The sequence below is a fragment of the Megalops cyprinoides genome, chromosome 1, assembly GCF_013368585.1.
Source record: "Megalops cyprinoides isolate fMegCyp1 chromosome 1, fMegCyp1.pri, whole genome shotgun sequence".
Taxonomy (NCBI): Eukaryota; Metazoa; Chordata; class Actinopteri; order Elopiformes; family Megalopidae; genus Megalops; species Megalops cyprinoides.
The window spans coordinates 69,755,365-69,780,759 of record NC_050583.1 but is presented as its reverse complement, the minus strand read 5'-3'; the positions used below and the strand labels follow the sequence as shown (position 1 = coordinate 69,780,759).

The 25,395-nt window shown below is 40.3% G+C and overlaps 1 protein-coding gene across 3 annotated transcripts; it reads right to left on the bottom strand.

Moving 5' to 3' along the window:
* Positions 1–1,370: 1,370 nt before the first annotated feature.
* On the bottom strand, positions 1,371–24,278 carry LOC118787493 (adenylosuccinate synthetase isozyme 2). Of its 3 annotated transcripts, XM_036543076.1 has the most exons (13): positions 24,041–24,278; positions 12,648–12,750; positions 11,438–11,506; positions 10,984–11,034; positions 10,000–10,066; positions 8,642–8,749; positions 8,325–8,406; positions 6,801–6,927; positions 5,324–5,478; positions 3,012–3,136; positions 2,606–2,703; positions 2,034–2,183; positions 1,371–1,646 (listed from the first exon to the last, which is right to left on the bottom strand). In XM_036543076.1, exons 1-13 carry the CDS (start codon positions 24,233–24,235, stop codon positions 1,594–1,596), a joined length of 1,383 nt encoding a protein of 460 aa, XP_036398969.1. In that variant the 5' UTR covers positions 24,236–24,278; the 3' UTR covers positions 1,371–1,593. The 3 variants fall into 3 exon arrangements, with proteins under 3 accessions (XP_036398969.1, XP_036398974.1, XP_036398980.1); XM_036543081.1 differs by lacking the exon at positions 12,648–12,750 and having other exon boundaries at positions 24,041–24,123; XM_036543087.1 differs by lacking the exons at positions 12,648–12,750; positions 24,041–24,278 and adding an exon at positions 12,565–12,602.
* Positions 24,279–25,395: the final 1,117 nt, after the last annotated feature.

Sequence of the window (25,395 nt, the reverse complement as noted above, 5' to 3'; positions counted from 1 at the left end):
TATATTGTTTCTAACACTGATTTATTGGAGTCATTCAGAACAGAATGATGCTGTTCAAAGCTACATGTGTTCTGATTATTTCTACATTCAGAAAAAGAACATTCAGAAAAAGCAGAGTGGACTTAATGAGAAACTCCATGTTAATATTTACTCTATATTTAAACGCTAGGTTTCTTTGAAAATTATTACATTAGATCTCTTGTGAATCTGCATAAATATCCACTATTTTTTTAAAATTCAATACATTGTATGTGTGGTACTTACAATCCATAACAAGGGGTGGTTCATGTGCACAGCAAGTTATAAATAATAACCCATAATCCAACAAAAAATATGATGCCCAACAATTGGTCAAATTTACCACCACTTAAATAAACATTAAAGATAAATGTTAGAAGATACACCATACAACAATTTTCTTCCAAACCAAGGCACCATGACTGTGCAGTTGGGTTGCCCATAAGGAAATGATCATTGTTAATGAGTTTAGCTTGAAATCTTCCCGGAAAACACGGGTGGGGTGGGGGTGGGGGTGGGGGGGGTTGGTGGTGTAAAAAATTCTCATCTAGTTAGGGAGCCACCTCTACTTAAAAACACGATTTTACAGACAACATACAACACCAAGTCATGGACAGACAAATTTAAATATTTGAAGACAAAAAAGGTACAGGATTAAGCTCTTTCCACAGATATATGCCTGACAATGATTTTCTTACAGGGTTTATTGCTACAGTGTTTGTAGATGTGTTGTTTTAGTTGTGTTTCATTTTATTAAGAAATCAGTTCCAACCTCTTTAAACATAAGTCAAGGGGGCACTAAGCTATGACTTAAATGTAGTGAGCCATCAGGAAAGAATAAAAAGGATACACTCTGACTAAAACAAGCCATGTACCAGGCAAGCGGGGCAGATAAATATTCGCTAAATAAGTAATGCATCTTCTAATCTATGAAAGGCCTTTTTCACATTTACTGCTGTTTGCAGATTACTTGGCTACCCTCCCATAAACTCTGCTTCATGGGAGTGAGGGTCCATGAAGGCAGATGAGGAACAAGAGGCATTCTCAGAACAGCTATGGCAAGTGACACATGTACACCTTGTGAATGTTATGAAAACATAAAAGCCTTGACACACAAGCATCCGTAGAATGGTTCTGTCAGATGGCTGGAAGAGAACATGTTGAAGAAGCCCACCCTGGGCGCCCTAAAGAAACAAAGTGTGGGAGGAGGTCTGGTTTGTCTGTCCTGGGAAAATAAAGTAGAACTATATATACATATATACATACACACACATACGCACACACACACACACACACACACGCACACATACGCGCACACACATGCGCACACACATGGGCACACACGCGCACACACACGCGCGCACACACACACACAGTTGTGTGGACATGGTTGCTCTAGGGCCACAACCCCAGTTGGTGCACCATGGATGCGCTGCCCAAAGGAGTAGGAAGGTCCACACTGAGAAATGCAGCATGTAGCATGGCCCCTCAGCGACATCTGACCCTTGACCTCTGGTAGGGACAGGGAGCCTGACTGTGGCTCGGGGTACACCTTCATCCTGGAACATATGACCCTCAGAAGAGTTGGATCATAGATTCCCTGGACTTACCCACACCGATCCACTTCACTGTGAAAAGAAAGTGTTATGCACCTTTAAGAGCAAAGAATTTCTTTACATGAACTCATGAATGCACCGATATTTAGCAGTGACTGACAGCAAAATTTTAAATCAGCCCATTTTTTTGTTTGCATACATTTCACATTTTTGGTTGAGTGATGCTGATTGATTGAATTGTGTTTGAAAAGCAAATTCAAACTATCCTGCTTGACTTTTGTGAGAGACTAGTCTGAATAAATTACAACGTAGAAAGAACAGAATAGAGCAGAATTTTTCTCAATGAATAATTTGCATTTCTGAAATGATTTTCGCCATCTTTAAGCCATGGCAGTGACCTGTAAGCTGTGCCAGCTGTCAAGCTCAGTGTGATCTGAGAGGCAGCTGGTAGGCCCTTACCAGGCACTTGCAGGTGCTCCTCGATGTAGTGGACATATTTCTGGGCATTTTCTGGCAGCTCTTCAAAGGTCCTGGCAGCAGAGGTATCGGTGTTCCAGCCGGGCAGCATCTCATACTGCACCTCCACCTTCTGTAAGACTTCTTGGTTCGCTGAAAGGGGCAGCGGGACAGCGGTTAGTAACTCTGCAAACAGCGCATAGCTCAGAAGCTATTAATCAAAGAGAACTTTTTTTTCAAACAAGCAGTTTAAGAGAAAAATGGAATATTTAAAATGGAATACTCTTTAAGACAGCAGCCTTTCAGAGGGGCTGTGACATAAAAATGACATAGGAAGACCTGACAAAAAGTAATTGCTGACTTTTTGAAAAAAATCCCTCTATTACTATTAATAACAACACACAATCAGCAACTGTTGACACCTGACTGGACTTTGCATTAAGCTCGAAATTGGAACGCATCTGACGTACCATAGAAAGTAGCACGAAAAGCCTGAGATTTCACAAAATATGTGTATTAATGAGAAAACACATCTATTTCAATGTTTAAATACTAAGAATAGTGTTCAAGTTTACCTGGGACATGAGGTATCAATTCGTTGTCAACCTTGTAGGCCACACCAACTTTAATCTCTGGAAATACATCCAGTATGTCCAGTTTGGTAAGGGCTAAGCTAAATGAAAACAGCGGACAAAGAAAAGGGATATTCAGTTACAGCTCACCTGAACAAAGCCTTCACCTACTCCTCAGATTTTGAACTACCGTGATGGCAAGCACAAAGAGCCAATATTTACAGCATGTACACATAGCAGGTACCTCAAATTAAAGCACAGAGGAATTAGTGGTAAGTGTGATGCTGGAAAATCTGCTATCACCCACATTTGACAAATTTAAGGAGCAGTGTGCCAACCCCTCCAAAGTTTGGAGTAAAATGAGTCCCGCCTCAGCAGTGCAGCTTTTATGTCACATCAGGTTACTCACGCAGTGAACCCATTGATCATGTGGGCGTATTTAACCAGGACCAGGTCCAGCCACCCACACCTCCTCTTGCGGCCTGTGGTCACACCAACTTCTTTCCCCCTGGTCTGGAGGAGCTCTCCAATTTCCTGAGGGAAGAGCGAGAGAGCAAGAGACAGAGAGTGGAGTCCCATGTTAACACCCAGTGTGATTGGAGGCATACGGAGGCTCTTAGATGCAACATGTCAACCTGACAAATCGGCTCATCTGAGGGACTGGTTTGATGAGCACAACCATGTTTAACTGTGGTTGGCTTTAAGGTGGGATACTAGTAGTCAAAATGAATGCCATCAGTTATGGGGAGGTAGTGTAAACAGGTCATTGAAAAACTGTTTTGAAATCACAAATTGCATCTTCTCTCATCACTTAGCAACTGTATTCAGTACAGGTGTTAGCATAGAAGGCTGAATGGCATGTGATCAACGGCAAGTCACTGACTCTACAGAAAGCAAGAGCCATCGGTTTGTCTATGAAGTCCATTGATTCTACTTATATAACACAGCTGTCAAATGAAGATGCAGATCCAAGTGCTGATGTAAGAGGTGTTTCCGAACAGGTGTTGGTATTTTAACAGTGATACTGCATGTTTTGCATGCAGCAAATGGGCTGGGAGTAAGTCTGGTATTGAGTTGTTGGTGTGACGAAGGTGTTATGTGGATGGGCTAATCAGAAGCCAGTCCCATAGACTTTAAGTAAATGTGTGCATGAGCACCATGGGCCACCATAGGCAATAGGACAACAGGAGACAGCCTATGAACAACAGACAACACAGAACTAGAATAGCGGTATGCCCTGTTAGCAGTAGATTCATTATAGTGGGAATCTGGTACATAGTGATCCTTGGGAGAGTGTAGTCAAAATAAAAAAGCTAGTCAGCTGTTCTCCTTGCAAAGGAGTATACAGTTTGCAGGTTATGAAAACAAGGAGGAAAAAAACAATCTTTGCACAAGTGTCAATTTTTGCAATCTGCACCATGTTTAAATAACAATATTTCCCAAGCCACACATATTGGATTTTGATCATTTCTGTATCTATGTGATCAGATTAATAAATAGGACCCCATATGTTTTTCTCATCCATGTTTAGTGAAAGGTATTGAGAGCAGTGGAAGCTCTTTAAATGAGACAGAATGGTGATGACATTTTGAAATAAAAAAGTGCAAAGAGGCCTGGACAAGAAAAAAAGGATCAAGTAGCAACATGGCTCTCCTCTGTTTGCTCCCTTTTCCAATTTGCTTCTGCACGAGATTCATGACTTCCCCTTAGTGTTGAAAGTAAATAGGATTTAGTACCTACATCTCTGAGCTGCCTGAAGTAAACAATTCTGACTTACACATGTCCTGGTACGGAAACCCACACAGTCTAACTGGGGCAACACCCAACTGAGGTAGTAAATCCAACTTATGTACAGAATACAACTGCCAGGTTATACAGGGGCAACACAAAATCTAATTAAGATAAGTGAAGTGAATGAATTCACTGTTTCTCTAAGGTTCTCTAAGAGAACTAAGGTTCTCTTTCTGAAGAACCTCTGTTGACTGAATGGATGAGCCTACATTACAAATCTACATTTCACTGAAAGTACAGATTGGGTAAACCAATAAACATACCAATAGTGCCTAACTAATAACTCCATGGGTCTCCCTCTACTTGACAACTGACAGTAGTGCATTTTGTCATATTGTATTGGGTTAGTTTGTTACCATTTTTCTTTCATTTGTGAATACCTGAAGACCTCTGGGAAAAACCAATTCTACCCAACAGACTGTACTACTCCCCAGATGGTATTATGGTATTATGCTGGCAGATTATTTTGATTGTTAGAAACTGCAGTTACTTTCATATTGTCTCGAATTTCTAGTCCTCTCAAATAATATAAAGCTGGATTTTCACATGTATCCAATTTTACTAGAACACATTGACTGAATTCAACTCTACTGTAAGTTCAGTGACAAATGAAAACAAAATCTTGTAATAGACACCTGTTGTAATTGTAATTACACACCTTGTAATTGAATCACCTGATGGTATCCTCTCATAAGAAATTAAGACACCGAAAAACGTACAAGTATTGCACATAATACAGAAACACCATAGACATAGAGACATGCTAGCAGAGTCTCCAACCACTGTAATATAAATGTGCAATGTGCCTTTTCCTCCCGACACTACCATTTTTGTTAAGGGAAGACTCCCAAAGGTCCAAGACAACAGGGAAAAGGGACAGGTTTACCAAAGATATTTGATAAGAGTATGATGTGAAAAAAGCCCTCTCACATTGTCCTGCTCAGTGGGGAAGGCGCCAATGCCAACCCTGGTGGTGTAGGCCTTGACCACGCCGTACACCTCACCCACATTCTGCGGTGGCATGCCCAGCCCTGTGCACACCCCGCCCACCGTGCAGTTTGACGAGGTCACGAAAGGGTATGTCCCTGAAAAAGTGAGAGAAAAAACACCGACGCAGGTCACCAAAAACAAACCGGTGACGCCTTCAGAAAAACCAGCTCTGCCTCTGTGGTGAATATGAGCTTTCTTATTGATATTTAGTGGCTGCTGATGCTGAAAAGTAAGTGTCCATTTGCAAATCATGCTACGGTGAAAGCGTCTAAACAGGGTCCAAAAAAGCTCCATGGTCACATCAAAATTTCAAGCAAGCAAATTAATTTCCAGCCAGATAAAGAGAATCCGCTCTGGAAACGAGAGTGACGTTGTGCATGTTCAGCAGCTCCATGAACTCAGCATACGCAAGCATCCGCATCCACAGAAGTACAAGCATGCAGTGATCCTGGCGAGAACACAATCAACATTCCGTGTGCCATTTCTCGCCTTCGCTCCTGCCAAGCACGTCTCCTCAGACTGCCTTTGGCACTGAGGATGGGAGCCCATTGAACTAAGCCAATCAGCGTCTGCTTTAAAGTCTACGTGAGAACCACGGATGTGGCAGGTGGATTTATCTCTCTGCATGCATGTATGTGCTGGACCAGGTGACTTACAGCATGCAAAAAGTGCACACTTGCTGGTACCCAATGCACTGTTTCCTGCTAGTAGAGGTTCAAATGCATAAATACTGAGAGTAAAAGCCAGTAGGTGCCAGCAGCAGTTTATATACAATACACTTAAATCTGAGTGTTTAGGTTAGAATTCAGTTTGGCAGCTGACCTAATGTGAAGCAACTACTGTTGTGAAAAATAACTAATGCACAAAGTACAAAATAGTAACACATTGGTATAGTGACATTACACTACAGGGCTGTGGATGAGAGCTTATTCAGATCCCTGGAAAAACGTAAATGTCAATGATAAACTTTAGCCTGCTGCAGCTGACATGACTTCTAGTAATGCAATCTATCTTGCAACAGCAGTGCAAGAACATACTTTTCCTGATCCTCCACAAAACCACATCCATATTCCTGCTGCACAAGGTGACCAACCAATATCTGCCAGACAGCAATCATCATTTCTTGTTGTGCACATTGGTTAAAATGATCACCATAAGTTCATATCAAAATACATGGTCATCTTGAAGTATCCACAGGATGTAAAAAGGGCAACTAACGGGTGATTACAGGATTGTGTGCACAAAGCAGTGAGATTGGGGAAAACAGCTTATTGTTACCCTTTAAGCTCACCTCTCAGTTAGTTAGTTGGAAAACATGAACGTACGCTTGTTTATCAAAATCAAAATTTCACCCAGTATCGCTATGCTGCCAGTGTCTACAGGTGGAAGCAACATGGTCTGGGCTGAGGCTGCTCACCGAAGTCAATGTCCAGGAGGGCGGCATTGGCGCCCTCCACCAGGATCTTCTTGGCTGGCCCATGCAGAGCCTTGTGCATGAAGTAGACACCATCCCGCACCATGGGCTTAATCCTCTCCACGTAAGCCTGACCAACCAACAGGCCGCAGCAAGAGTTAGCCATCCTACTATCACTGGACATGTCAGTGGCATACTACATATTGAAAATTCATGTCAAAATATCATATGGCTGGTGAACTGGAAACAGGGGAGGCAGAAATACTACCTTTAAATCTATCATTATTTTCAACCTGTTCCCCTTTATCCTTCTCGATTAACAATAAATATAAATAATTCATAGAATAATCGACACCAATCACGTGATTATAATAAATGATAATGCTCGCGAAACACCGCAGATTGTCTGAAATTTGTGTGCTATTGTGAAAGTTACAGCATGAGATTGTTTAATTAACAAGGATGGCAATTTGAATAATTCAGTGGCAAGGAATCCCAAAGCTTTCTCTTATATGTTTCACATTATAGCTTTCTTGTATTACAAAATTCAAATTACAAAACAGAGCCAAATTTAGTTAAATCGATTTAAATTACTGAGAATAAACTTTTAGGGTAGGTTCAGTGCAATGAACAATAACGTTTAGTAACACAGACCTCACAAAAGCTGTGATGTGTCATGAGCATTTAACGTAATTTAAATCGATAAATGCCATCCTTGTTAATTAAACATATCAAACATCTCATATTGTAGCTTTCGCAAGCACACAAACTACACACAATCTGCAGTGTTTCGCGAGCATAATCATTTACTCTATTTACGCGATTGGTGCCGATTATTCTGTGAATTATTTGTTTTATTGTTAATCAAGGAGGATAAAGGGGAACAGGTTGAAAGTAATGATAGATTTAAAGGTAATGTTTCCGCTTCCCATTTCCAGCTCACCAGCTGCCGCTGCAAAATATACAGCAGACTCTACATCATACAATACATTATAAAATCTCATGTATCTGAATATATTTTACATATGCATAAAATGCATACATAAAGGCAGCAGTAATTGACATATTTTGAAAAAAAATGCTATATAATTGCAATAATAAATAATAAATGCAAAGAAGTTTGGATTACACATGGATTTGGATTACACATAATTACGTTTTCACAGAGGCATACAAAGATATTAAATCCCAACAGAAATTATGGGAAACCTTATTGTATGACATAAAAATAGTACAACTAGAAAGATTACTTTTAAATTTCCCCTTGCAGGAATTATATCCTAATTTCTGCTATGGGGAACAATACCCTAACCAACACCCTCACATCAGTGCAGAGAAGTCAGGCTCCAATCTCCTAATTTTTTTTTTTTTGTAAGTATTCTTGATTACACAGAAAAACTGAGTATAGACCTAATTTTGCCATTAACATACCATGCACTGCAGTGCACTGACCCCATTACTGCCTTGTAACACTATACTGGATAAATCAGTAAAAATGCATGTACACAGCAGGAGTCAAAGACTCACCTTCAGCATCTCCAGCTCTCCATCGATGTCAAGTTCAAGTGTTGGGTACATTGCCTTGTACTGCAGGGCTAACACTTTAAATCTATGAGTGATGAGACGAAGGTTAAAACAAACACAGAGGCCTGGAGTCAATCAACTCCACTGTGATTTGTCTTAAACTCTGGAAAAAGAATTGACACAAATGATTTGTCTTTAGATTAACATTCTGGTCCAGTGCTAGGTCAGCTGTGTCTACGCACTACAGGGAAGTACTGTAGCGTGCTCTCTTATATGCTTTGGGCTCAGCTTTCACCGAGGAAACATAAACTCACTGTTACCTTTCAGAGAACTCTTGGAAATCAGCCAGGAGGTCGCATATCCGTAGTCCACTGCGAGCCGCTTTGGCTGAATACACTGGGCCAATGCCCTTCTTTGTCGTTCCCAAGCTAAGAGCGATAGGCAGAGAAGAAAAAGAACTCACACGCAAAGGGGGGGGCACTGAACAGTGTTTTCCTTAACCATGTTCATTACAATTTCATTATGTCCCCCCAGCCGCAAAATTGACATTGCCACCTCAAAAGCAGTAAGTGTCAGGCTAGGACAGAAGCACATAACAAGATGATTTCAGACAAAAGGGAGATACAGCATTGCTTTCTATAGGGGGGCTGAAATGTTCCCTTATACTGTAGCTAAAAGTCTCTGTGTTACATACAAGACTAGTGAGTGTCATGGGTAAACAGACTGACCATTGTCAAATGGTTGTATGCATTCATGTTTCTTAATGCATAACTACTTACAACTTGGAGCAGCTTAGCTATTGGGACAACTAAAGCTGACCTCAGACAAGAGACAAAGTGAATTGCAGCCTTGTGGTTGATATTGTGAGGAAAGTGGCATCCTCAGTAATCAGGTCTCAATAACCTTGAGCCCCTCAGTCGGTAAACCAGACTCTGCAGTGTATTGACGTTGTACAGAGAAGTATCAGGGGAGCACATAATTCAGATACAGCATACTGCTGGTTACTCTGGTCATTTGCAGTCAGATGATTCTGTGTTGAGATTCAAAGATGTCACTAGCTTGTATCATTTCTGTTGTTTGCCCCACTCAGAATATTTTTGGCCACTACACGCCAAAATTAAACCTGCGTGCCAGTAAACGTGTAATAAATGACCATTCAGGCAATGATCCTTGATGATGATGTAGATGTGTGCTAAACCACTTGTTTTAGAGTAAGTTTCATCATTACCCTACAGGGAGAAAACAAATGGCCAACTGCTATCCCATAAACCTGTTTCTCTTCTGGCAGTGGCCAAGATTCTGGGAGCATTTGCTAGCTTTCAGAGAGCTATTCAGATGACCAGAGGACAAGTAATTCCTCACTGACTCTAAATACCCTTACATGATTCAACATGCAGGAGGAATGACTGCAGTGCAAGTGCAAGGCCTCAGTGTTGACATTCACAGACAATCAGATTACTGCAGGCAGATATTCCAAGGTCATTGCTTACATAAGGACAGAGCACATAATACACTACGACAGCAGGTCTTTGTGACTTCAGCCTGAATGTGACGCTCCCACAGCCAGTGTGGATCCACCTTTTGTCACTTTCCTTTGTACAGATTAAGTCAAATAAGTCTGAGAGTACAAGAGGGGAGATGAGGCATGCCTCTGGGCTACACAGACAGTGAGTCTTACTTCTTCCCCACTTGCTGCTGCCTCTGCTGCTCCTGGACGCCATCGACCGCTTGGTGGAAATCAAACACTGTGGATGGAGAGAGAGGACAACAATCTGATTCAAACCTATGGGCGAGCAGGAAAATACGATTCCACATTTGGCAATTTGTGCATCACAAAACTGTCTCCAAGCAACTGTTTCCAAACTCTAAACAATGGCAGTGGTCCAACACAGCATGCCTGTGGCTGTTTGTTTAAAGGTTTAAACATTGTTCACATCATTTACAGATTTTCCCCAGCATTCTCATATTTGCCTGTGCCAAATGGTTTGACTCCCGCAGGAACAAGGAACAAAAGCCCTCCATATTAAATCTGTGATGTCTTGACTCTGGCCTCTCACTTAGGACCAGAAAGATTGATGTTATAAACCCGGACCATATCCCCATTAACACAGGGCTGTTTATTGTTACTGTTGATGAAAGTATTCTTGATGTACAAGTTCCTGTGGGAACACATTTCGAATTCAAGGTTAACACCAACCACCGTCCTGTTTGGCCATGTTCATTTGATGGAGGATTTAACAAATGGTACATTTCTAGGCGTACTGGTGTCTGGCACATTCAAATTAAGTTCAGATGTCTTTAGATCTCACCAGCATGGGATTTCAAAACAACGTGAAACATCTGAAGATTTCCAGAAGCCGAACAAGATCATTTGCACAAACTATTTGTGTAGTACAATTCTTGGGACAAACAACTTGTAACAATTAGAGGAATTTGACTAAACAGGATTCATGCTGAAATAGTATCTAAAAAAGAGCACACACAGCCCACTCCTCATCTCCCATGCTTCAATCCCTGAATAACCGATCAGACTGCATCTATAGTCAGGTTCCTGCTTCACGCCGTGCCCCACACAGCCTCATCCCTGCTAAGACTGCGGTTTACTTCCGCACAACACGCATTCAGATAGCAGTATCTGTCTGGGCGAGTCATGAGGACCTACCAATATGAGCTCGGTCTGAAATAATCAGCCTCTTCTCCCAGCCCTCCAGACCTGCAATCACAGTAGAACACAAGAGCGAGTGATAAAAAATCCCCCACACACTCTCGCAACATGTTCAAGTTTCACCTCGTGACTCTTGGGTGCATGCTAGTGCGGTTGCAGAGAGCGCCTGTGGAGAGTGGTATGGGTGGTAGTGTGGCATAGTGGTTAAGGAGCAGGACTTGTAACTGAAAGGTTGCTGGTTCGATACCCCACGGGGCACTGCTGCTGTACCCTTGGGCAAGGTACTTAACTCACAATTGCCTCAGTAAATATCCAGCTGTGTAAATGGATAACATTGTATTAAAAAAAAAAAAACAGTAACCAATGTAAGTCGCTCTGGATAAGAGCATCTGCTAAATGCCAATAATGTAATGTAATGTAACGGAGAGGCTACCTTGGCCGCTGGACCCACCTTTTCCCCTGGACATGTTTTTCTCAGCCTCTTCGAAGAGACCCGGGAGGTGAATCACCACCCCATTGCCTGTGGAGCAGGGGAACAGGAAGTCAAAAATATACAACGTATATTGCAAGGAACAGACATGGCACAAACAAGGGAAACTACTATATTACACAGCTTCTGCAAATTAGCAGTACCCTTCTGCTGGAATATTACAACCACACTGACTTGTGAGGATCTACTAAACTGACATTCATTCACAAATGTGTCTTGTACTCATTTCTAAAATTTCCTGTGGGTAGGCTTAAGGGATTCTGACAGATATTTCTATGACCCTGGCCTGGATTTATTTCTCTAAATGTAGCTCACTCGGTAAGATTCCAAAGATCTGATTACTAACCATGCCTGGATGGTGGAACTCTGCATCTATGTCTTTTAAGGAACATGCTCCCTAAAATTGGATGGGATTTTAATTTTTTTAAATGAACTTGTATGCCACTGGCCCATCAGACTGTCAAAGAATCTCACTCTCATAAGCAGATCTTACTGGGTTGAAAGTAAAGCAGATTTCAACAATAAATATTGAAATCCTAAAGCTAATGAGAGACAACATAATATATGTCATAATTTTGTTAGGGTGTTATTAAGATGATTATACCTGATAATCTGGTATCCTCTATTAGGGCAACAAAAAGTATGCAAAGATCAAGTCAAGGTGTATTAATTTAGAACAAGGCTTTCCATTTTTAGCACACAATTTATTCCTGATCTGTGATTCAAAAACATTCTCAGACAAGACAAACCAATGTGTCAATGGAAATCCTTCATCTTGTCTTTCACAAACAGAGTGTAAGCATAAATGCTTAATTTCTAATAATGTAATACAGATACCTCTCAGTCATTGACAAAAATAATGTACACTGAAGGCCATTATAATTAAATCCACCATGACCCTGACCTTGATTGAGCTTGAGTTTATATTCTGTGGTTGGATGGAGCTCAAGTCCTTTGGAAAAACCTATAAATATATAGAGTATTAACAGACCATTGATTTATTCTGAGTGCATTTATGTTCCTTTTACTGATTTCATAAGCAGAATTTGACTGCTGTGGTGCTCAGATTTTCATTCTTTATTAAACACCTTTCAGAATATTATCACTCCTTCGATGGTGACCCCAAGAAAACTCTTTGAGACACTGAGGCATTGTGTCCTTTCTTGCCCACCGATAAAGGCGATGACGTTGGGGTTGATGATGCCACTGGGCAGGAGGTGGAAGTCGTACTCCACCGCATCCACCACCACCGTGTGTCCAGCGTTGTTGCCCCCCTGGGGGAGACAGGCATGTAGGGCGGGTGAGCAACACACATCATGGCCTCATTGCCATGGCAACAGAACCACTAGGCTGCACCACTTCGGGATATATCTCAATCAGGGCTGCAGCATAATGTGTAGAGTACCCAACACTGGAGTCTAGGAGGTGGGCTAAGCATTGGGGGTTAAATTCTCACGTGGGAAAAAGTTGTGCACTACAGGCTTTACCTCAATGTAAATTGAGCTAGTAAAAAATTGCTAGCTGGAAAATAAAACTGTAAAGGCCTCTACAAGCACAAAACTGGAATGTCATGCAGAGACAAATCTCCCATACACAGAAAATATTTTTAACGGATTTATCATACAGTTCACACAAAGTTCATCATTTCATACAAGCTAGGAGCAAAAAGCAAACCTTGCCATCATTCATTGTCTCCTCATTCCCACTCAGACATTCTATGGATGCTAAAACAAGCTGCTATTTTGTTGGGGTGAGTCTCCCATCTGCAGCTATGCAAAGAATCTGAACAGGATTTAACTTGGATTCCACCCTCGTTCACAACCCTCCTCCTTCAAGCCCTCTTGTATCATTCTCAATAGGCTACTTCCTTGACCAGGGGCTGCTATTTCTTGTCAAACACACTCAACATGACTGAATGGCTGGTGCATGAGAGTAGCCTGTGATGACAGAAACATGGGTAGACTCTTAAAGCTAGAGTATAGTTCACAAACCCATATAATAGATAATGTCTACAGACAAAGAAAAGCAAACACTAGTAATGGACAAAAACCTCCCAAAAGCCTCAGGGTTGTTTGCACCAACGACAATCATTACTGCTCTGCTTGCACTTATTGTTAAAGACACAACAGATTGAAACTGAAATAAGGACTCACATAAGCTGCATAAAGTGCACAAATGCTGACGAAAAACGACTGATCAACAGTAATGACAGAAATATTTAACAGCTGGTTTCAACATTTTAGTAGTTGAAAATCTATGGAAACGGTGCAGTTGGCAGGGGAAAACTTAAACCAAACTTCCTGCCCAGAGGGTTAAATACTCTATGAAACAAAACTAGGCTAAGATCTTATATGTAAACATAAAAAGCTTATTAAATCCATTCAATGGTGTGTGCCTAGCCTATAACATTATTGCATCCTAAGAATGTGCAGGAATATTGTAGAGGTGTTAAGGTGAAAATGTAACATGTAGGGATGCACAATGATATCCGCACGACATCGGCATCGGCCGATAAAAACTTCAGAAGTTAATTATCGGCATTACCAGAAGCTAAGCTTCTCTCTGCTTCCGGAGGGGAGTGAGACCATTTTTAAATTATGCGGCATCTATATATATGTACACTATATCGGTATCGGCGTCAGCAATCGGCCAAAATGAGTTTGAAAATATCGGCATATTGAATATCGGCAATAATCCAATATCGTGCATCCCTAGTAACATGACTCATTTGGTGCAGTTAAATACACAGTACATGCTGAGACATGGTATACTCATTTATATGGTGGTGTTGGTGATAACAGCATGTTTAGTCTACAGTGTCAAAGACCTGGGTATATCATAACAGTGGGCTAAACATCTCTTACTAGGAGTGGCATGAGTAATGGGTTAAAACCCATTTTGGAACAACCCACAGATCCCACTACTACACTAGCACTGATCAATGACAAATACAATTTCAGAGCTCAGACACTTTTAACAAATGATGACCTCTCTTTCCAAATAGGAACCAAGTAAACATTATGTCTTGATCCCATCTACCTGTGGTCACTTCCTCTGCTTTTGCACAGTTATTTAAGTGTGCTGGTTACTATACCAGTGGAGCCCAGCACCTGGTGGTGCTTTCTCAGCAGACCGTCATGACAAACCAAGAATAGCTCGGGAGCTTGGTTTTAAAGGCCTGTGGAACGCAAAAAAAAATATTGTTTAGACTTTATAAAATTTTATAAAAATCTGGTTGCCTCAGACTTATAGCAGTCTGATCAAGGAGCAGTGGAGTTGAAATAGGCCAAATTAGAAATAGACCAAGAGCTGCTGAAACAGGGCTCCTGAACCAAAATCCACCAACAATGAATCATTTGTGACAGCTGCAACTGTTGCATTGTGCTCATACCAGAACTGCACAGTTCTGGCAACTTTGGGTTTGTGAGTAGATCCATGAGCAGTCAATGGATTTTTTTAAGTAGTGGTAGCTTACTGGAACTCTTTCCACGTTTAATAAGCGTATTTAGCACCAGCTAGTGGTGACCTTTGTAAAGGAGAATTACTTAACGTCATCTGTCAGTCCATTCAGGAAGTGTTTCCACATTCTTGTTTCTGCATCCATGTGTCCAGTTAATTCACATGTTCAGACAACAACCTCAACCAATCCTTTCTTTATAACCCTTAAAGTGGCATTACCAGCAAGCAAAACTTCTACCCCACAAATGTAATCACTTACAACTTTTAATTGAGATTGCTGGCTTAGGCTACCTTCTGTTATTGATCTGATTGGGTATTAGCCAATAGCATTTCTAATTGTTGCTATTGCATTAGTTGTTAGCATAGCTACTTTCTATAATACATATCCTATTCCCTGGTAAAGAATAGGCTAGTTATCTATAATATTTACTTTGTTTGCCTGTAAGGGATAACGCATTATGTTGCAGTCAATATGATCTTGTTTCATTTATTGTTTACTGATACAGTCCATTGCTGTATTTCACAGTTTCACATTCTTCTGCATTAAACTCGCCAAACCACAACACCTGCCTGTTCCTTGGAAGACTTCCATGCTGAAGAGAGTTTAGCTGGCTGTTTAGTTACACTCACTGAGAGTACATCAAATGAGAACAGTACAGAAAGCAACTGACAAACATCAATCCACCTATGGGATCAGGTGCAAGCAGGGGAAAAAGCATGTGGCCACAGCAGGGACAGTGTCAAAGACACCATTGACTTTAATGGAATGCAAACATATCTCTGCAAAAATCACCCCACTGATATAGATGGTATGTAATTGCATACGTACTTATGCCTGTGTCTTTATCATTACTTACAAGCTTGAGTGAGCAATTCACGTTATGGTCAAAATAATTCATCCAGCCAAAGACTGAGGGCCTGAAATACTACCCCCTAAAGGAATGTCTCAAAACTGTTTCCTACTAAACTATATGTAAAAAAGTAATCTAATGGTTTAACACATTGGTTAGCTCTACCAGCTAGCCTGTACTTTGGCCAACCAATGAAACCTAGTCATGCAGAGCTTCTGTTATTGCTGACTCCTTATGGTTTTTTGCTTGTGTTGTACTCTACCTCACTTGTAAGTCGCTTTGTATGAAAGCATCTCCCAAATGAAAAAAGTAAATGTAAACATAAGACTGTACAATGAATAATATCTGCTTATTGGGGCTTTGCCATAAATTAGACGCTGATATAATCACTCAGTATCCAGCAGGAAGGAACTATTCCAGGGAGAAGTTTCAGGCATGTGCAGATGCCTCTCCCAAGTCCCTGAAAGTGCAGCTACCATTAAAAGTTATCAGGGCATTTGAGGACATGAAGTGTTACTAAGGGCTACTCTGTCTTTCAGGAATACTAGCTGGTAACCATGGAACCATTCAGTCATAAAACTACTCCTAAACAATGTAGCAGCCTAATGGTTTGTTATCTGTATCTTTTCAATGGAATGAAATTCTTAGATTGGTTCTTCAAGAAACAGTGTTCTCTAAATTCAATTCTGAAATTGAATTTGAAAACTAACAATGAATTGAGAAATCAACTCACAATCAAATCAACAACTCAACAATCTGACAATCAACAAGTTTGTAAGGATGTGTTTTGACAATGGCAATGTTTTGTCAGTGATAATATGCACATGTTTCACACCACCAACAACACACAGAATCATCAAATTGTGCAGACTGTGGCATATTGGACACGGCTCACTCTACAGGGCTCTTTCATCTTTTAGGTGGTTTTGTTGTGTTTTTTGACCTGCATTTTTTGAGAAGTATAGCAAGATTTCTTTTATTGTTTGAAAAGGATATACTGACGCTTCCGCAAGGCTAAGAGACAGTCATAGCAACGAGAAGGTATTTGAATGCTAAACAATATTTTGTTTATATACCTATTATTTTTCAAGTTTTGTGAAGCTGTTGAAATTTCATGGATCTTTCCTGGGTAACAAGATTTGTAGGTGCCAAGGGAATTCCTAGAGTTAAAAATTTTAAAAGATGATAAAACAGCTCCCCATGGATGTTAAAGGAGGCCTTACACATTGTTTAAGTTTTGAAAAGGGTGCTTGTCTGTGCTCTGTCCTGGTTAATTAAGATCAACATATAATGTAATTTGAAGGATCCTCAGTGGACATTCTGCACTATGTGCCATGTGATGTCACACTCTCACAGTCAAGCCACACCCACCTAACCCCAGATGCCCCACTTCAGCTACACATTCAGTTACAAAATGCCAGCATTCCACTTCCCCAGATACTCATGTGTTTTCTTCCACACCCAATGTAATGTATATTTTCCTTTTGCATAATATTGCTCTTTCCTTCTCAATTCATCTTGAACTTTGCCATGTCTACAGCAATGCCATTGTCTGCAATCTAACATCAACATTCACACCTGTTAGCCTTTAAAGGACTTTACACTAAGGACTTAAAGATTAATTTGATTCTCTGAAAAAGGAAAATGGAAGATGAAAACCTGCCATAGAAATGCTGTGCCCTAACAAAGCAATTTGGACACTTGGGTGGCAACAAGCAATGTCTTGCCACCATAAACCACAAACATGATTAGTCTGGTGGTTCCAGTTCGATGGTCCTTCTTTGCTTCTGTGACACAAAGTATTCACTATTATAGGATGGAGTACACATCGGGACCTACCCCACTCTTTACACTCCACAGTGGGAGTTCCCTGCCTTGAGCAGAGTGCAACTTCAGACTTAGCTGCAGGCACAGGCATGGAAATAAGACAGTGTTACAACCCAAGACCCAAGGGCAGAAAATACACAGGCCTAGATGGACTCTTGCTAGCCTGCACTCCGTTAGTCTAGAGGATTCGGTAGCCGCCCTACTTGAGCTTCGGTTGTACCCTAAGCTAATGTGTGCTTTAACGTGGACGTCAGTATGTACGAATCCAATGTTGAAGGTGTAGCACTGAGGGGAAAAGGTGAGCTTACCTCCACCTGGGCAAACACCGGGCCCGCTCCTTGGTGTGACGCCAGAGTCGGCCAGCCCTCGCTCCTTGTTGTGGGTCGTTCAGGTTTTATTTATTTATTTATTTATTTATTATTATTATTATTATTAAGGTCGTTTAGCCGATAGTTCAATCACGGTGACAAACGGAAAAAAAACAAACGGGTCAAACAACTGAGGAGTCCTTCGCCCGAACTCCCGTCTCAGCTTCTCCTCGGAACTCCACCCCATTTGCCCTTTGACACCACTACCCTCTTTATCCATTTCCTTCCAGGAGGCAAACTTCACCCTGTCCCCCAGTGCATGAGGTGTGATACTGGAAGTGTGGTGTCTAAGCTAAGTTGCATCCCTATCCGTAATAACATCACAACAGCAAGTGTAGGTAGCTAGCAATTCCTTAGAAAATAAATGAATATACTGTTGTTAAAACTGTACTTTGTGTGAAAATAGCTAGATAGTTGGGTGATTAGTTAGCTACCATCTAAAGCTGCCAAATCTACATCTTGGCAAGTTAGCTGCTTAATAACAATCGTTCACACAAATAGCTAGTAAACTCGCTGAGTTGCTGCTCACGATCAGTGACACTAATCCTCCAGAAAAAAATCTTGATAGTTAACCATAAAACTTGGGCTTTTCAAATGGATGGTAAATACCATTCCATACCTTACAGGTTAGTAGGCATTCATGTAGAAGAGCAATGGACATGTGTCAAAGCATATAAATCTCTATTTGCCTTCACAAGAATGTCACACTCAGCCTTTTCCATTCCTCATTCGAATGCATAAGCAATACATTTGGTTTCCAACTCCCTGCAACAAGCATATCTAACCGCTTTGAGCTTTGAGAGCATGCACAGGTGGCTGTCCCAAGGATTTTAAGGACTTTCAACATTACTGAAAGATTCAGAGTTTCTGAAGTCCTAGCTAAACAAAATGAATCCTGCCAATTTCAAGCCTGTCTGCCAACAGACCAAAGGATACAACAGGATAGCATAGCGTCCTGATATAATGGATATTAATAAAAACTATACACAGTAGGAAGGAAACCATCTTAGAATACCAGCATACTTAGAAAACCAGTCCGAATAAAAAGTTCAGATTTTTTTTGTTTCAATTTTTTTTCCTTCTTCTTTTTTTTTTTTCTTTCTCATTACCATCATCCTAGAGTTCCAAGTGTAGGCTGAGCCCTAGAGGCCAGGACACAAAAAGTTCAATCTGGACTGTGTCATTAGTTGACAAACACTAGGGGTTTGGAGTTTTGTGGCTTAGTTCCACCTGCATAGGGAGGGTTATGTCAGTCAGGATACCTACATCTGACTACTCATTGGAACTCTCTAACGAATCATCAGGCACCTATGGGAGCTCAACTGACATCAGTGAGAGATGCGTGATATCAGTGAGATAATCCTCCATTAGCTCTTGTCTTGCATTGTGGGATTTGTTGGGTGAAAAATACCCATTGAGTGCATACCAGGGTATCAAATTAGCTTGAAACATACCCAAAAGGGCAGGGATGGGTATGTTTGCAGGGTTTCCTCATCTGATCACTCTGCAGTTCACCAGACACCTGCAACTTGCTTGGATGACATCACTGGGAAGCGCATATCCTCCAACTGGTGGCCAATTCACTGTAATATAATGTTTGACTTGTACTGTGCAAAGTAACATCTAGCTGCATGTATATATTAGAAGATGGCATCCATCTTACTTCAGCAATTCTGCATGACTACAGAGGTTGTCGTGGTGAGATGAGCCTAGCGTACGACTGACAGGCTGCATAAAAGTGAGAAAGAATCCAGAGAGAATAGGTGTAAGCCATACCGTAACTGATAACCATTTCTTTAACAGCAGTTTTTAGTCTATTTAGTCTTTCTAGTCTATTATAGACATTTTTATTTTATTTATACATATTTTCTATTTTTTCTCTCTATAAATACACATATTAACTAACTTGACATAAACTAATTTCATATGTTTTGCTTAACAGTCTTTTGTGGATTTATTTTATAATTATTTTCATTCTTATTTATCAATTTATCATTCCATTCAAATTACTATTATTGTTGTTGTTGTCATTATTATAATTACTATTAATTCCTACCCTGTTCTTGTTATAATAATAATAAAACATTCTACACAAAAATGGATTATCAGTACAAATGTGAGCTGTTTAATTCATCCCAGAGGGAGTCAACTAAATCAGTTAACTAAATAACAAAAAATAACCTGGGCAAATTAAGAGTTCTTTTATGGGGAGTGATATTATAAGCAAAGACAGTATCAAAGTGGATTTTAGCTTGTTGGAATTACATTCTTTTGTGCAATCTAACTTCAAAAATGAGCATATCACTCAATTAAGCTTAACAGTCAAATTGCAACCACTGGGTGAAGAGAGAAATTGCATAACATATAGGGCTGCAACTAATGATTAGTCGAATAATCTATTGATTACTGAAATGAATAATGGATGGCTCTGGTTTAACATTGTAAAGTTAGGGCACATTTGGAATGTGAACAGGATCCTTGTGAATAATAGGTTATTATTTGCTACACTGTTCAACATCATTAATAATTTTTTGGTCAAGAGAAAATGTATTTAAAAATAGAAAACGTTACAGCTCATAACGTGAAGTAACATGGTAACATTAGCTATGCTTGCTAGCTAACTATCTTAACGAGACGAGTCTTCATCATCCAGAGAGCCAACATGCCACCTCTTCAGATGCTCGAGCATAACTGATGTGCTCCCATGCCAGGCAAGGTCAGGTTTGCAAATGTTGCAGTTCACAACCTTCTTGGCAGAGTTAACCCTTTTGCGTGTACGGTCACACCGGTGTGATTAGCTGTTTAGTACGTATGCTAAAACCGGTGCGCTCAGAAAAATAGACTGGAAAAATTCTAGCTAATTTTAGTTTTGCGGAAACAGCGATTTAACATTAAAAATATAGTTAAATGCTATCTGAAAACTATGAGAAACTTAATAATGCTAATGAAAACATAATGAACCATGTAACGTAACACATAATACATAGCATACAAAATAAGTGATGTGCGAAAGGGTTAAGAGTGAATTGCTGCCACACTTTTGAGGTCTTTGGTCGTGAAGGTGTTGCCATCTCTATTGTTCACTTCAGTAAAGCAACATAGCTTGGGCTACAGGTCTGAGCGTTCAGAGTCAGCACGAAAAACACACGCGATGATGTCACCAACTAATTGACAATTAAATTCATTGGCAACTAATGTGGCCATTGATTTTAGTTGACTACGTCGATTATTCGTTGCACCCCCTAATAGCACGCATAGCACAACCTGCCATGACAACAAAAGGAAAAGATAAAAAAAATCTTTGGCTTTTCAACCCAGCACTATCACACTTATGTGCTCTAACTAGTACTACAATCAAAGTAAAACGCCTGACAGTTTAATGAAATACTTAAGCCTGTCAGCAACAGTAAAATGTAAGTATAAACAAAGGTTGATTGTATAACTAATACAAAATACAAATAGTGAATAGCTGATTTATTGGACCAATTAGTTTCAAATTCTGATTTAAGTTACTCTCAACCCAGGGGTTCTTCTGTGAATAGCGGTAAATGAAACCAAAGGGGACTGTTAGCAGGACTGTTACATTAAGGGATGCTAGTAATAACCCAGCTATAACCTCCTAAAAGTACAATGAAGAATCCACAAGTGGAAAACCTGTCAAAAGTTATCAAAAAGTCATTGGGAAAATCATCAGCAGAGTGAAGTAGCTTTCTGGACTTTCTGGATTGCAGTGACGTCAAATAAAACACACAGGACTCAATACGGTTTGATGTCTTTGCTTTGAAAATTTGCCCATTTATAATTTACAATTTATAATGACATTTATAAGTAAAGGTGGCATAAATTAAAACCACTTAATCAACTAACAGGAAAAAACAACATTTCAAACTTGATATCAAAAAATAAAATAAATTAGGCACATGTATTCTATAAACAGGTGATTTCAAAATATTTCACAATACATGCCTAAATTGTGTCAATATGTATTTCATGTTCAGTATGTAATAGTGGCCCAGACATTTGCTGTTTGAAAGCTGGGTAGGGTGAGGCAGTCAGCCAGAGTTCCATCTCATTGTATATAAATGCTACAGAGTAACTCTTTTTTACATTACTCTTGCCTCACCTCAACATCTGCACATCTGCATGGGTACCTTAACCAGCTGAGTCTCACAAGAGCCCAATTATGCAGTTTCTCATATCATTTTAGTTTCTCTGTTGCATTCGATTTTAGAGCACACAAAGTTTTCACAAAATCCTATTCTTGTATCATACTCAAATGAATTCTACCTTCTGCAGCACTATCCAAGGGGCCATAGTGACAGCCAATACAGATGAAAGTAGAGAAAAATGTTGGAACATTGTCCAGGGATTCTAAAACAAAAATGGAGGAGGACACACCCTAATCCTACAGCACAGTCAATACAATATGGGTCAACATCATGGGCACTTTTAAAAATAGAATAAATTATGTCACAGTTTTAGGATATCATACAACAGCTGTTTGTGATGTACAAAAAATGTTTTCACACACACAAGCACAAGTGGTTTCCACTCCCAACCAATCTTAAAATTACATACTTTCTCTAGACCTTCTTCCCTGTTTTCTGTAAGTAGGCTACCAACATCTGTGATCACATTAGATGAAGGCCATACCTGTTTAGTAATGTATTTTTCAGTGTCAGAAGACATCGCACATAAATTTGGCAACAAATAAACTATAGAAAGTACTCTGGTATATTGTAATATATCCCCCAGTGTCTTTTACGTCCTACGCAAGGGGCCAATTTCCCATCAATATAAAGACACTGGCCAGAACAACCATGTACCGCATACAAACTGGGATAATATGGAGGCATCTGGTGATAACTTCTGGAAAAAACAGGCACAGCATAGCAATTTGTAAAGGCCTGTATGGGACTCCTGCACCGCAGCATTTCTTCTGCTGTTTTAGATCTCTCTGTATAACTGAGAGTGAGAGCTACTGTAGCTACTATATGTGATTCACCCATGCAGTCCTGTTCTGAACTGTCTCCACCCACCCGGTCCACTCCAAATAACTTGCCATGTCCTTTTGTTTTCAATCAAGCATTGGGCAGGCTGAAGGGCCACTTTTACTGTCCTTAATTTTGACAGTTGGTTTCACAGTTCTCTTCTTTCAAGTATCAAAATGTTACATTACTTTGACCTCATCAAAACAGAAAAAGTGTAATATATGGATACATTCCTGTAGATCATGGCTGGGAATGGTGACAGTCTACAGTGTGCTCCCACTGTAATACAGTAGCTACTGTACCACAAGAATAATTCAGACCTGTATATTTACTACACTAAATGAATTTCATACACTAGTTCCTACAGTGCATGGCTCATGTGGACGACTCAGAGACTGGTTTTCCAATAAAATTTGAAAACCAGTCTGTGATTTCAAATTAAATTTGTTAATTCACTATCGGTTAGGTTGTAAGGGGAATAACAATGAAGCATTGACCAACAATATGCTGAAGGGGTAACATTCTACCCAATGTGAGTAGAAATGTGTTCCATTATAATTATTAGCTTGAAAGGCAAAACCAGTCCTTCTACAGAGGATTACAGGCAATGACGACTCACCCACTCTCATCACCCGTATCACTCTCATCACCCGTATGACAGTTAGCCAGTTAGCTAAACAATCTAACACTGCTCTTAGAAATTACGGGAGGCGTGTGTTAACTAAACCTGGAAACGGGATTTTCTTGGAAACCGCCTCGAGTCTGTTGGATTGTAGCACTACCGCTATTTTAACTCTGCTGCAGACTACACAAACCATAGCAATCTAGGTAGCTGTGTTTCTTCCCCCCATACTTTCTGAGCTCGTTATCTGACTGTTTGATGACTAATGTTGGCTATTCAGCACAACATTACACTGCTTTACATCTTTTTGCTGCCGAGCTGTGTTATCACATTTCGTATCTACATGGCTACAGTTAGAAAGTAAGTCACCTTACGTTAGCCGTTGCTATGTCATTTTCCTAACGCTAGCCAGGCTACCTAGCTAGGTAGGTAGTTAATGTCCCCACCTGACATCTGCAGACCATGTCGGCGTCCTGGGCCAGCAAATCCACGACTTTGCCTTTACCTTCATCGCCCCATTGAGCCCCGAGCACCACCGTCACCTTATTTCCAACACCGCGACTGCCCACTCGGGGACCCCCTATGGTACTGAGGCCTCCATTCTTAGGATCTGCCGACTCTACACTCCCATTCTCCGACATGACCGTCTTTGGATGTCCGTCTCTAGCTGCTTCGCCTCACTTGATAAACTACGTTCTCGCTGAGATTGTCACGCCCCCTCACGACGAGAGACGCTCTCTTCACAATGCGCAAGCGCTGTAAGAAATAAGTCGCACTAACGAGAGCGCGAATGCGTTGATGAATGCAGATAGGGCCTGCAACGAATGAGCAATAAACGTATTGCAAGGTCAGAGCAAATGTAATTATTATATTTTCATTTGCATAAACATACTCCCAACAACAAGTGTCTAACTTCAAGGATATACATCAGATAACTCTGAAGGAATACAGTATTATTAGTAATAGATTATCACACTCAATTGAGTATAATTTCCTAAAGATTGAAGGTGACCCTAAAGTACAAATGGACTGGATCAGCAAGGCGGGATGAAGTGTTACAGAGTGATGTTCCACAACGATGATTCACCCACAGTTAAAGAAAAAAGCAGTGGATAATACAGTACTTAATAGAGTAACTAGAAAGGCAACTGTTCTGCTAATGCATAGGCCAAATGCTTGACTGTTGACAAAACTTCCTGCAGACATGTAAATGAGCCTTCTTAAAACCCCAGTCTGTACAATCAGTTTAACTTACAAGAACATTTAGAGAGACTCTGTAAAAATGGTTATGCTAGCCTATTCCTTAGAGTCATTTTACAAAGTTGCAGTTATTTTAAGGAGAAAGTTTTTTGCATTTTTTTTTTCAGATGCAGAACATTTTTCTGCAGCAAATTTCTTATCTCAAGATTTTCTTCTCCAGAGATATTGTCAAAGACACAGTTTCATCAGCAGCCATCCAGTGAGTGGACAGAAGAACCTGCTAATTATAATAATTAATTGTTGGTTGTTTCATCTGAAGCTGACTTTCAGGGACAGGTTTGAGGTAATCTAAGGGGCAGTAACTGCCTCAAATTGTGAATTCATGTCTATTAACTACTTTATGTCGGCATACGTAGTTTAAAACTGGTTTAAGGTGCTCCAGAAAAAAAAAATTCTCCAAAGGATTCCAGGGTAAAAGGGCTTCTGCTCAAGTGCATTAACTACTCCCCTTATGTGTATGTATAAGGATGAAAGCATTGCATATTGGGGGTGATTGCCCATGACCTTATGATGGCATCTGCCATTTTTAAAAAGAAAATAC